Source organism: Coregonus clupeaformis, chromosome 27 (genome assembly GCF_020615455.1).
Source record: "Coregonus clupeaformis isolate EN_2021a chromosome 27, ASM2061545v1, whole genome shotgun sequence".
Classification (NCBI taxonomy): Eukaryota; Metazoa; Chordata; class Actinopteri; order Salmoniformes; family Salmonidae; genus Coregonus; species Coregonus clupeaformis.
In genome coordinates, this window is record NC_059218.1 from 51,867,593 (window position 1) to 51,879,935 (window position 12,343).

Consider the following 12,343-nt stretch of genomic DNA (forward strand, 5'->3'; position numbering starts at 1 on the left):
ACCTTCACCTCCCGAGCACTTTGGGGAGTTGCAGCGATGAGAAAAAAATCATGTTTTGCAGCATAACGTGTGCTTTAATGATCTAACTCTACTTGATAGAACTATAGAACAATGGCAATGTTTCTAGGACACATGATTGTGGGCATTACTACAACATTTGCTGTGGTTCGGTTCAGTTTTTTCCACTTGCAGCTGGGTCCTAGGTCACAGAGAATAATTTTGTGGTGTATTGGAGTTGTATTGGGATGAGCACGTTTCAGATAAATGGTTGAACTAATTCCTTTCTCATCATTATTGAATTGTTACAAAGACGTGGTTATTAATCCCATGAGACATAAGAAATATAAAACTCTCAAACAGATCTTCATGTTCCACTTAAACGGCTCTCTTTAATAGTCCTACATATTATTATTCACATTTCTGGACAAACTTAGTCTCTCCAGCAGTAGTTAGCCACGGTAGTTTCTCAGATTCACAGAATGTTGTGTTTGATTTGGATTAACACAGTTGATTATTGCTAGAAGCTTGCATCACAGCAGGATACACACACACAAATAACCTGGCCGTTAAGCTGGAAACAAGTGGACTTGGAGTTGGAAACAAAGGTGTCTTTGTGAGTGAGTGTGTGCATGCGTGCGTGTGCATTTGTTTGCTTGAGTGTGTGTGTGTGTGTGTGTTAGTGTATGCTTGTAAGTGTATAAGGAGATTTACATACTTGAGCCCCCAACAGGAGTCAATCTGAGCCCCAGCTCTGTATGTGTTTCTGCCAATAGGACTAATACAGGTCCGGTACTCAGTGTGTGTGCGCGCTTATGTGTGTGTGTGTAAGAGTGGGTGCGCATGTGCTTACTTGTGTGTGTCACCGCTGGTCAAAGGGTCTTTGTTGGCGGCAGCGGCATGTTTTCCACTCTTCACAGCATTTTCACACTCTTAAAGTTCCTCAGGGCTTAAACAGCTAGGCATTTTACAAACATCTAGGGTATATTCAAAACATCTAGGGCAGGGGTCGGCAACAGGCCGCAAGTGCATTTTTTGGCCCCCCCAGTTTTTAGTTTTTCTTTTAGTTTTTTTTTTAAGGACTGTAAAATCACCAGGAATTCAGCTAATATTGTATTTAGAAAATATGTTCCCAAGTATTCCCATGGATTAAAAAAAGAGACATATGGGCAATTCCATGGTAACGGAATTGCGCTGAAACTCAGATTTTTCACTTAAAGTTCTGCCCCTGAGCAAGGCAGTTAACCCACTGTTCTCCGGGCACCGGGCACCGAAGATGTGGATGTGGATTAAGGCACCCCTCCGTACCTCTGATTCAGAGGGGTTGGGTTAAATGCAGAAGACACATTTCAGTTGAATGCATTCAGTTGTACAACTGACTAGGTATCCCCCTTTCCCTAAAATGTATGCCAAACAAATACCATTGATTTCAAAGTTTAACAAACCATACAACTCTATGCATAAGGACTACTTTTAACAATTTACACTGAATATTTTACAAAAACACATTTATTGGAAGAACTGTGCAGATGCAAAGTGAGGTAACAGAATTTCAGTAAAATCTCTCACATCAGCTATGTGCACTTCACTGCCCTGGGGCATTGTGATCTCCTTAGACCAGAGGGAAGAGTGCCCCCTACTGGCCCTCCAACACCACTTCCAGCAGCATCTGGTCTCCCATCCAGGGACTGATCAGGACCGACGCTGCCCAGCTTCAGAGGCAAGCCATCAGTGGGATGCAGAGTGGTATGCTGTTGATGAAGGGAGTTGGGGTTCTTATCTTATGAAGGTCATTGACCTTGGTGCAGTCAAACAGTCCAAGAAGTGTGTGTGTGTGGTGTGTGTGCGTACGTGTGTGTGTCTGTGTTTATGACCACCTCTGGGAAGGTCAATCCAGCCACAGCATAATTTCTAATGTCATTCACAAACCAGGTAATCTTTAACCAGCCATCAGAAAGAACACTGGCACAAACACCTTTCACCAACCTATAGCGCTAATACACACACTCGATACACACAACCTTGATCCGACCGGCCACACTCACCTTGTGTGTGTGGAATGCTGTATAAACCAGCTAAGAGTGGTATTGTGTGTGTGCACAAGCTTGTGTATGTGTGTTTCAATGCTGCTTTAGGCTGATTAGTACCCAGCCACTCACTGAGAGGCTCAGAGAGACTGAGCACCATGGAGCTGTGTGGATACTGCCTCTGTTACCACTGTAACCCTGATATTAAATAGTGTATCTGTAGCTACTGCAGAATATTACATTAATATAGGATCCAATAGAACCCACACACTGACGTTCGAACAGGACAGAGGTGGATTAGAGAGGAAGAAAGGGAGAAGAGTTGTAAAAGAGGAGAGGAGTGTTTGCGCGATGGGCAGCGCGGTGACAGCCTGGTGGGTGATGGTGGAGGTTGCCTGCAGGATTCTGGGTATTTCCACGGCAGCAGGTAGGAGACCGCAGGACTGTAATTGACTGGACAGACACACACACTATCTCTTTCTCATTCACACACAGCATCAGGTAGGAGACAGACTGTAGGACTGGACTTTAATATGATACTGTGAGACAACCTGCAATTTTGCCATCTATCACAGAGGTTGTGAGTGAGTGAGTGTAGAGGATTAATGATGAACCTTGAGGTTTATCTCCTCTTGTTATTTTGTGAGAATAGCAGGCTAAACAGTCTAGACTAATATTTACTGTTATATTATAACCCTGCTGTATCATACAGTGGGGAGAACAAGTATTTGATACACTGCCGATTTTGCAGGTTTTCCTACTTACAAAGCATGTAGAGGTCTGTCATTTGTATCATAGGTACACTTCAACTGTGAGAGACGGAATCTAAAACAAAAATCCAGAAAATCACATTGTATGATTTCTAAGTAATGAATTTGCATTTTATTGCATGACATAAGTATTTGATACATCAGAAAAGCAGAACTTAATATTTGGTACAGAAACCATTGTTTGCAATTACAGAGATCATACGTTTCCTGTAGGTCTTGACCAGGTTTGCACACACCGCAGCAGGGATTTTGGCCCACTCCTCCATACAGAACTTCTCCAGATCCTTCAGGTTTCGGGGCTGTCGCTGGGCAATACAGACTTTCAGCTCCCCTCCAAAGATTTTCTATTGGGTTCAGGTCTGGAGACTGGCTAGGCCACTCCAGGACCTTGAGATGCTTCTTACGGAGCCACTCCTTAGTTGCCCTGGCTGTGTGTTTCGGGTCGTTGTCATGCTGGAAGACCCAGCCACGACCCATCTTCAATGCTCTTACTGAGGGAAGGAGGTTGTTGGGCAAGATCTCGCGATACATGGCCCCATCCATCCTCCCCTCAATACGGTGCAGTCGTCCTGTCTCCTTTGCAGAAAAGAATCCCCAAAGACTGATGTTTCCACCTCTATGCTTCACGGTTGGGATGGTGTTCTTGGGGTTGTACTCGTCCTTCTTCTTCCTCCAAACACGGCGAGTGAAGTTTAGACCAAAAAGCTCTATTTTTGTCTCATCAGACCACATGACCTTCTCCCATTCCTCCTCTGGATCATCCAGATGGTCATTGGCAAACTTCAGACGGGCCTGGACATGCGCTGGCTTGAGCAGGGCGACCTTGCGTGCGCTGCAGGATTTTAATCCATGACGGCGTAGTGTGTTACTAATGGTTTTCTTTGAGACTGTGGTCCCAGCTCTCTTCAGGTCATTGACCAGGTCCTGCCGTGTAGTTCTGGGCTGATCCCTCACCTTCCTCATGATCATTGATGCCCCACGAGGTGAGATCTTGCATGGAGCCCCAGACCAAGGGTGATTGACCGTCATCTTGAACTTCTTCAATTTTCTAATAATTGCGCCAACAGTTGTTGCCTTCTCACCAAGCTGCTTGTCTATTGTCCTGTAGCCCATCCCAGCCTTGTGCAGGTCTACAATTTTATCCCTGATGTCCTTACACAGCTCTCTGGTCTTGGCCATTGTGGATAGGTTGGAGTCTGTTTGATTGAGTGTGTGGACAGGTGTCTTTTATACAGGTAACGAGTTCAAATAGGTGCAGTTAATACAGGTAATGAGTGGAGAACAGGAGGGCTTCTTAAAGAAAAACTAACAGGTCTGTGAGAGACGGAATTCTTACTGGTTGGTAGGTGATCAAATACTTAGGTCATGCAATAAAATGCAAATTAATTACTTAAAAATCATACAATGTGATTTTCTGGATCTGGTATTTACAGTATAATATACAGTATAATATTTGTATATGTCTGAGCTGGGTCGTATGTGTCTAGTCTCACATCACACAGAACTCATCTCCTACTGTCTTATTGGCTCATTTGATCATACGCTGACACACATACACACACATACACTTACTTTTTAGATCTACATCGTACCTTAGAGAAGCATGTTATTTTCCACTGGGTCTACTCTACAGGCAGCATTAATTCTCCTAACACTCCATAAAGTCCTACTAACCATTTAGCCTCGTTCCCCTGATCTAGACATATTCCCTTGGTGCAGATTCCAGCACCGCATTTCTGGTAAACAGGTCTGACCAATGACTTCCACATGTTAGTAGTGACCACTGTTTCAACCCTGTTACCTCACACACACACACACAAGTGTGCACATATGTGCACATGCACAAACGCACACACACACACACAAACATACATACATACAGTGGGGAGAACAAGTATTTGATACACTGCCTATTTTGCAGGTTTTCCTACTTACAAAGCATGTAGAGGTCTGTAATTTTTATCATAGGTACACTTCAACTGTGAGAGACGGAATCTAAAACAAAAATCCAGAAAATCACATTGTATGATTTTTAAGTAATTAATTTGCATTTTATTGCATGACATAAGTATTTGATCACCTACCAACCAGTAAGAATTCTGGCTCTCACAGACCTGTTAGTTTTTCTTTAAGAAGCCCTCATGTTCTCCACTCATTACCTGTATTAACTGCACCTGTTTGAACTCGTTACCTGTATAAAAGACACCTGTCCACACACTCAATCAAACAGACTCCAACCTCTCCACAATGGCAAAGACCAGAGAGCTGTGTAAGGACATCAGGGATAAAATTGTAGACCTGCACAAGGCTGGGATGGGCTACAGGACAATAGGCAAGCAGCTTGGTGAGAAGGGAACAACTGTTGGCGCAATTATTAGAAAATGGAAGAAGTTCAAGATGACGGTCAATCACCCTCGGTCTGGGGTCATGCAAGATCTCACCTTGTGGGGCATCAATGATCATGAGGAAGGTGAGGCATCAGCCCAGAACTACACGGCAGGACCTGGTCAATGACCTGAAGAGAGCTGGGACCACAGTCTCAAAGAAAACCATTAGTAACACACTACGCCGTCATGGATTAAAATCCTGCAGCGCACACAAGGTCCCCCTGCTCAAGCCAGCGCATGTCCAGGCCCGTCTGATGTTTGCCAATGACCATCTGGATGATCCAGAGGAGGAATGGGAGAAGGTCATGTGGTCTGATGAGACAAAATAGAGCTTTTTGGTCTAAATTCCACTCGCCGTGTTTGGAGGAAGAAGAAGGATGAGTACAACCCCAAGAACACCGTCCCAACCGTGAAGCATGGAGGTGGAAACATCATTCTTTGGGGATGCTTTTCTGCAAAGGGGACAGGACGACTGCACCGTATTGAGGGGAGGATGGATGGGGCCATGTATCGCGAGATCTTGGCCAACAACCTCCTTCCCTCAGTAAGAGCATTGAAGATGGGTCGTGGCTGGGTCTTCCAGCATGACAATGACCCGAAACACACAGCCAGGGAAACTAAGGAGTGGCTCCGTAAGAGGCATCTCAAGGTCCTGGAGTGGCCTAGCCAGTCTCCAGACCTGAACCCAATAGAAATCTTTGGAGGGAGCTGAAAGTCTGTATTGCCCAGCGACAGCCCGGAAACCTGAAGGATCTGGAGAAGGTCTGTATGGAGGAGTGGGCCAAAATCTTTGCTGCAGTGTGTGCAAACCTGGTCAAGACCTACAGGAAACGTATGATCTCTGTAATTGCAAACAAAGGTTTCTGTACCAAATATTAAGTTCTGCTTTTCTGATGTTTCAAATATTTACAGTGGGGAAAAAAAGTATTTAGTCAGCCACCAATTGTGCAAGTTCTCCCACTTAAAAAGATGAGAGAGGCCTGTAATTTTCATCATAGGTACACGTCAACTATGACAGACAAATTGAGGGAAAAAAATCCTGAAAATCACATTGTAGGATTTTTAATGAATTAATTTGCAAATTATGGTGGAAAATAAGTATTTGGTCACCTACAAACAAGCAAGATTTCTGGCTCTCACAGACCTGTAACTTCTTCTTTAAGAGGCTCTTCTGTCCTCCACTCGTTACCTGTATTAATGGCACCTGTTTGAACTTGTTATCAGTATAAAAGACACCTGTCCACAACCTCAAACAGTCACACTCCAAACTCCACTATGGCCAAGACCAAAGAGCTGTCAAAGGACACCAGAAACAAAATTGTAGACCTGCACCAGGCTGGGAAGACTGAATCTGCAATAGGTAAGCAGCTTGGTTTAAAGAAATCAACTGTGGGAGCAATTATTAGGAAATGGAAGACATACAAGACCACTGATAATCTCCCTCGATCTGGGGCTCCACGCAAGATCTCACCCCGTGGGGTCAAAATGATCACAAGAACAGTGAGCAAAAATCCCAGAACCACACGGGGGGGACCTAGTGAATGACCTGCAGAGAGCTGGGACCAAAGTAACAAAGCCTACCATCAGTAACACACTACGCCGCCAGGGACTCAAATCCTGCAGTGCCAGACGTGTCCCCCCTGCTTAAGCCAGTACATGTCCAGGCCCGTCTGAAGTTTGCTAGAGTGCATTTGGATGATCCAGAAGAGGATTGGGAGAATGTCATATGGTCAGATGAAACCAAAATATAACTTTTTGGTAAAAACTCAACTCGTCGTGTTTGGAGGACAAAGAATGCTGAGTTGCATCCAAAGAACACCATACCTACTGTGAAGCATGGGGGTGGAAACATCATGCTTTGGGGCTGTTTTTCTGCAAAGGGACCAGGACCACTGATCCATGTAAAGGAAAGAATGAATGGGGCCATGTATCGTGAGATTTTGAGTGAAAACCTCCTTCCATCAGCAAGGGCATTGAAGATGAAACGTGGCTGGGTCTTTCAGCATGACAATGATCCCAAACACACCGCCCGGGCAACGAAGGAGTGGCTTCGTAAGAAGCATTTCAAGGTCCTGGAGTGGCCTAGCCAGTCTCCAGATCTCAACCCCATAGAAAATCTTTGGAGGGAGTTGAAAGTCCGTGTTGCCCAGCGACAGCCCCAAAACATCACTGCTCTAGAGGAGATCTGCATGGAGGAATGGGCCAAAATACCAGCAACAGTGTGTGAAAACCTTGTGAAGACTTACAGAAAACGTTTGACCTGTGTCATTGCCAACAAAGGGTGTATAACAAAGTATTGAGAAACTTTTGTTATTGACCAAATAGTTATTTTCCACCATAATTTGCAAATAAATTCATAAAAAATCCTACAATGTGATTTTCTGGATTTCTTTTCCTCATTTTGTCTGTCATAGTTGACGTGTACCTATGATGAAAATTACAGGCCTCTCTCATCTTTTTAAGTGGGAGAACTTGCACAATTGGTGGCTGACTAAATACTTTTTTTCCCCACTGTATGTCATTTAATAAAATGCTAATTAATTACTTAAAAATCATACAATGTGATTTTCTGGAGTTTTGTTTTAGATTCCATCTCTCACAGTTGAAGTGTACCTATGATAAAAATTACAGACCTCTACATGCTTTGTAAGTAGGAAAACCTGCAAAATCGGCAGTGTATCAAATACTTGTTCTCCCCACTGTACATACATGTGTGCATACACACACATTATTTAAACCCTTTTAAAGTCACGCACACACACACACACACCCTATTTAAACCATTTAAAGTAATTTAGCCTATCCTAAACAAACAACCCACAAACAGTTGACTCACTCTCACTTCACTGTTGAGAGCTTTACTTTACTGCAGATATTTATTTATTTGCATACATTTTTTAAGGAGTTGGGCTGTCCCACTCCTTTTGTATTTTTTTTAAACCTTAATTGAATAGATAGTACAGTGTTGGAAAGATGAGGAAGAAACACACCATTGTCTGACAGAGATAATGTTACAGTTTAGAAACCGCAGTATTCAGTAAAACCAAACATACTACAGTCAGGTTTCTAACGTTCTAGCCTCTCTGGTAATACACTACATGACCAAAGGTATGTGGACACCTGCTCGTCAGACATCTCATTCCAAAATCATGGGCATTAGTATGGAGTTGGTCCCCCCTTTGCTGCTATAACACCCTCCACTCTTCTGGGAAGGCTTTCCACTAGATGTTGGAACATTGCTGCGGGGACTTGCTTCCATTCAGCCAGAAGAGCATTAGTGAGGTCGGGCACTGATGTTGGGCGATAAGGCCTGGTTCGCAGTCGGCGTTCCAATTCATCCCAAAGGTGTTCGATGGGGTTGAGGTCAGGGCTCTGTGCAGGCCAGTCAAGTTCTTCCACACCGATCTCGACAAACCATTTCTGTATGGACCTTGCTTTGTGCACGGGGGCATTTTCATGCTGAAACAGGAAAGGGCCTTCCCCAAACTGTTGCCACAAAGTTGGAAGCACAGAATTGTGTAGAATGTCATTGTATGCTGTAGTGTTAAGATTTCCCTTCACTGGAACAAAGGGGCCTAGCCCCAGACCATTATTCCTCCAAACTTTACAGTTGGCACTCCGCATTCGGGCAGGTAGCGTTCTCCTGGTATCTGCCAAACCCAGATTTGTCCGTTGGACTGTCAGATGGTGAAGCGTTGTGAATCACTCCAGAGAACGCGTTTCCACTGCTCCAGAGTCCAATGGCGGCGAGCTTTACACCACTCCAGCTGACGCTTGGCATTGCTCATGGTGATCTTAGGCTTGTGTGCGGCTGCTCGGCCATGGAAACCCATTTCATGAAGCTCCCGACAAACAGTGGCAGTTTGGAACTCGGTAGTGAGTGTTGCAACCGAGGATGATTCCTAGACGTTTCCACTTCACAATAACAGCACTTACAATTGACCGGGGCAGCTCTAGCAGGGCAGAAATTTGACTAACTGACTTATTGGAAAGGTGGCATACTATGACAATGCCACGTTAAAAGTCACTGAGCTCTTCAGCAAGGCCATTCTACTGCCAATATTTGTCTATGGAGATTCCATGGTTGTGTGCTCGATTTTATACACCTGTCAGTAACTGGTGTGGCTGAAATAGCCGAATCCACTAATTTGAAGGGGTGTCCACATACTTTTGTATATATAGTGTACTTAGGAAAGACAGCCATGTGGTAACTCTGACATCTAGTGGCCACTACATGTACAAACAACCTGTTGGACAATTAGGTCTAGAGTTAATTTGGAATAAAGTACTTGCCAGTAATTTATTGGAAATTCAGCAGTTCATTTACCATCAATGTAATCCAAATCATCATCACTATTTTGTCTAAATGCAAAATGTGAAGTGTGTGTGTGGGTGTGTGGATGTGTGTGTGTTTGAGTGTGTGTGTGTGTGTGTGTGTGTACGTGTAACCTGCCCTTCTGCTGTCTCCAGTGCTTTGTGCTGTGGGGGTGGACACGTTGCGACAGGGGGAGTTCCACAGTCTGGCCATCTACCTGCTGTGAGTACTCTCATTGGATAGACACAATTCCTGCTAAACTCTGATAGGCTTTATACAAACCTCCTGCTTCACTTGGATAGGTTAGTGTAGGTACATACCCCATATTAAGTCACACAGTAGTCCCTCTGGACCCCCCCACTACTTTAATAAAGGAAAGAATGTGTGTTTCAGGTCAATCTGCACTCACAGTGGAAAAAGAGGAGGGTGGCTGGGGGAGGGGTGGTCTAGGGGGGAGGATGATGGGGAGGCAGGGGAGGAAGAGCAGGGCAAGCAGGAGGAGAGGCAAGTGACCTGGGTCACTGTCCTACTTTGCATTATCTCTGTGACCCATGGCTAAACTCCCATGGAGCAACACACACTGCGCAGCACAGGAAAACATCTCCCTGAGGAGTACAGAAATGCAAGACTGTTTATTACATTTATCAACAGTAGAGACAGAGTCTTCTGATAGGAAATGTCATGGGTTATACTCTTTATGACATACTCCCTTAATCTGGTCCATAATTGTCTGATCACTAGCATCTATTTGGTTCTGAGTCTGTTCTTTGATCTGTGTGATGGATCCCTTAGGTTGTCTGGGGCAGGTATGATGGTGTTTGAGGTAGCCTACTTCCTAGATGCCCTCCTGCAGATGTGTCTGCCGTGAGTACACTACCCATAATCTGCTAAGGCTTTTTCTAAGTGTGCATCCAAAATTGTACTTTATTCTCTGTATAGTACACTACTATGGGAGCCAAAGGGCCAGAGTGTTGTACAGGGAATAGGATGCAATTTGCCCTTTTGTAATCATAGCAAATGTGTGGCTATTTCTTTCATAGGTGAAGTGAACAAAAAAACTCAAACATAAAACTGTCTCCATCTCTGTCCCCTGCTTTTACCCCCCCCCCCTCTAGTTTCCCCCCAGGGTGGCGTGTGTTTGTGTTGTGGGGAAAGATGGCTCGTCTTGGAGGCTTTCAGAAGTTCCTCTACTACTCCATGATGTCAGTAGTGTGTTTTCTTCACCCTGTGTTAGTGTGGCATGCTGTTATACCAGGTAACACCACTCTACCAGGTAACAACATTACCTAACCATGGCATTATCCTTACCTAACCATTACTACTGTTACCAGGTACTACTACACACCATTATTACATTTAATAAGGTTGATGTAATTCACAAACATTGACACTCACCCAACATGTCTTTTAGATTCAATTTAAATGCAAAACAACATCTGATGTTCAAATGTATTGTATTTCTCCAGTCTGAAAACATCTCCCCTCTGATTCCAGGCATCATGCTCCTGGTCACGGCCTTCTTCAACTTCATCCTCAGCAAAAATACCCAAACAGTGTCCCCTAAAGACCTGGAGGACAATGTAGGGATAACGTCTGTGTGTGTGTCTGAAAGAGGAGGGACAGAACACACCTTCTCCTTCCTCCACATGCCGATGGGCAGGAGAGGGGCAGGGCTGGCGTTCGTACCCAGGGAGAGTGGCTTGGGAGTGGGCGAGAGAGGAGAGAGCAGCCGGGCCATGCTGGAGGTAGAGATGGAGCAGCCAGGGTCAGAGCTGGAGCGAGGGAGGGACGGAGGAGAGAGGTGGAAAGAGAAGGAAAGACATGTCCATTTCCAGAACAGTGCTACAGAGGAGACAGAAATGGAGGAGTACCACGACTTTGAACCAGAGACCACCTCGGACACCGCTCCTATGATCACTAACTGAACATTACACTACTGTTATTCATTGGAGGCCCAGGACAATATGGTGGAAAACAATAGAGACTGAGCTCCATTAACATCAGCAGAGCTGGGGCACGGTGGAGAAGATGGCCAAAGACCGCCAGAAGTGGAGAACCTTGTTAGTGGGGAGGAGTGGATGAGTGACTGAGTGAGTGACACTACAGTAGCAATACAGTTGGCGGTCAGCTGGAGCAGGGCTTGAACCAGGGACCTCCTCAGACACCGCACATATGATCGCTGAATGAATATTACACTACTATAGCAATGTAGGGGGACAACTAGAACCAGGAACCACCACACCTATCACTAACTGAACACTACATACTGTAACGATGGAGGAAGACAGTTGGAGTGAGGTTTGAACCAGGGACCTTGTAGTTAAAGGTGAATTGTGGTGGTGGTGACTAGCTTTTGGATACTGATGCTCATCAGTCAATGACTCAATGCCAAATAATGCATATAATCAATGTTCGATATACTATAGGAGAGTTAACCCATTGAAAACAGACTAACTTGTTTGCTTGCCCACTTTTTTTTCTTAGATTGAACACATTTCTGTTAGCTAATGGTAATATAAAGACCAGGAACAATGGTTTTGTATAATACAGGTGTGGGCCCCACATTCCACAAGCTGTAGGAGGGTCACACACTGCACAGACGTTTGGGAAAGGCTGCTGTTACTAACTGCTGATCATACAGTCATACATTTGACTTAATCTGTTGTATATGATGAAGATGATGATGATCATAATGATGATGATGGTGATGATGATAATTTGAAGTAAGGGTCTGATTTTAAGAGAGGCAGTGTCTTCAACATTGCCACTAAGGTGAATGTACAGTTGAAGTCGGAATTTTACATACACTTAGGTTGGAGTCATTAAACTCGTTTTTCAACCACTCCA

The 12,343-nt window shown here is 44.5% G+C and overlaps 1 protein-coding gene across 2 annotated transcripts; it reads left to right on the top strand.

Moving 5' to 3' along the window:
- The first annotated feature begins 2,179 nt into the window (after positions 1-2,179).
- On the top strand, positions 2,180-12,343 carry tmem72 (transmembrane protein 72). 2 transcript variants are annotated; one of them, XM_041866735.1, is made up of 5 exons: positions 2,180-2,451; positions 9,652-9,718; positions 10,289-10,360; positions 10,612-10,769; positions 10,991-12,343. In XM_041866735.1, the coding sequence occupies exons 1-5, from the start codon at positions 2,376-2,378 to the stop codon at positions 11,419-11,421; spliced, it is 804 nt and encodes a 267-aa protein (XP_041722669.1). In that variant the 5' UTR covers positions 2,180-2,375; the 3' UTR covers positions 11,422-12,343. The 2 variants fall into 2 exon arrangements, with proteins under 2 accessions (XP_041722669.1, XP_041722670.1); XM_041866736.1 differs by having other exon boundaries at positions 10,612-10,751.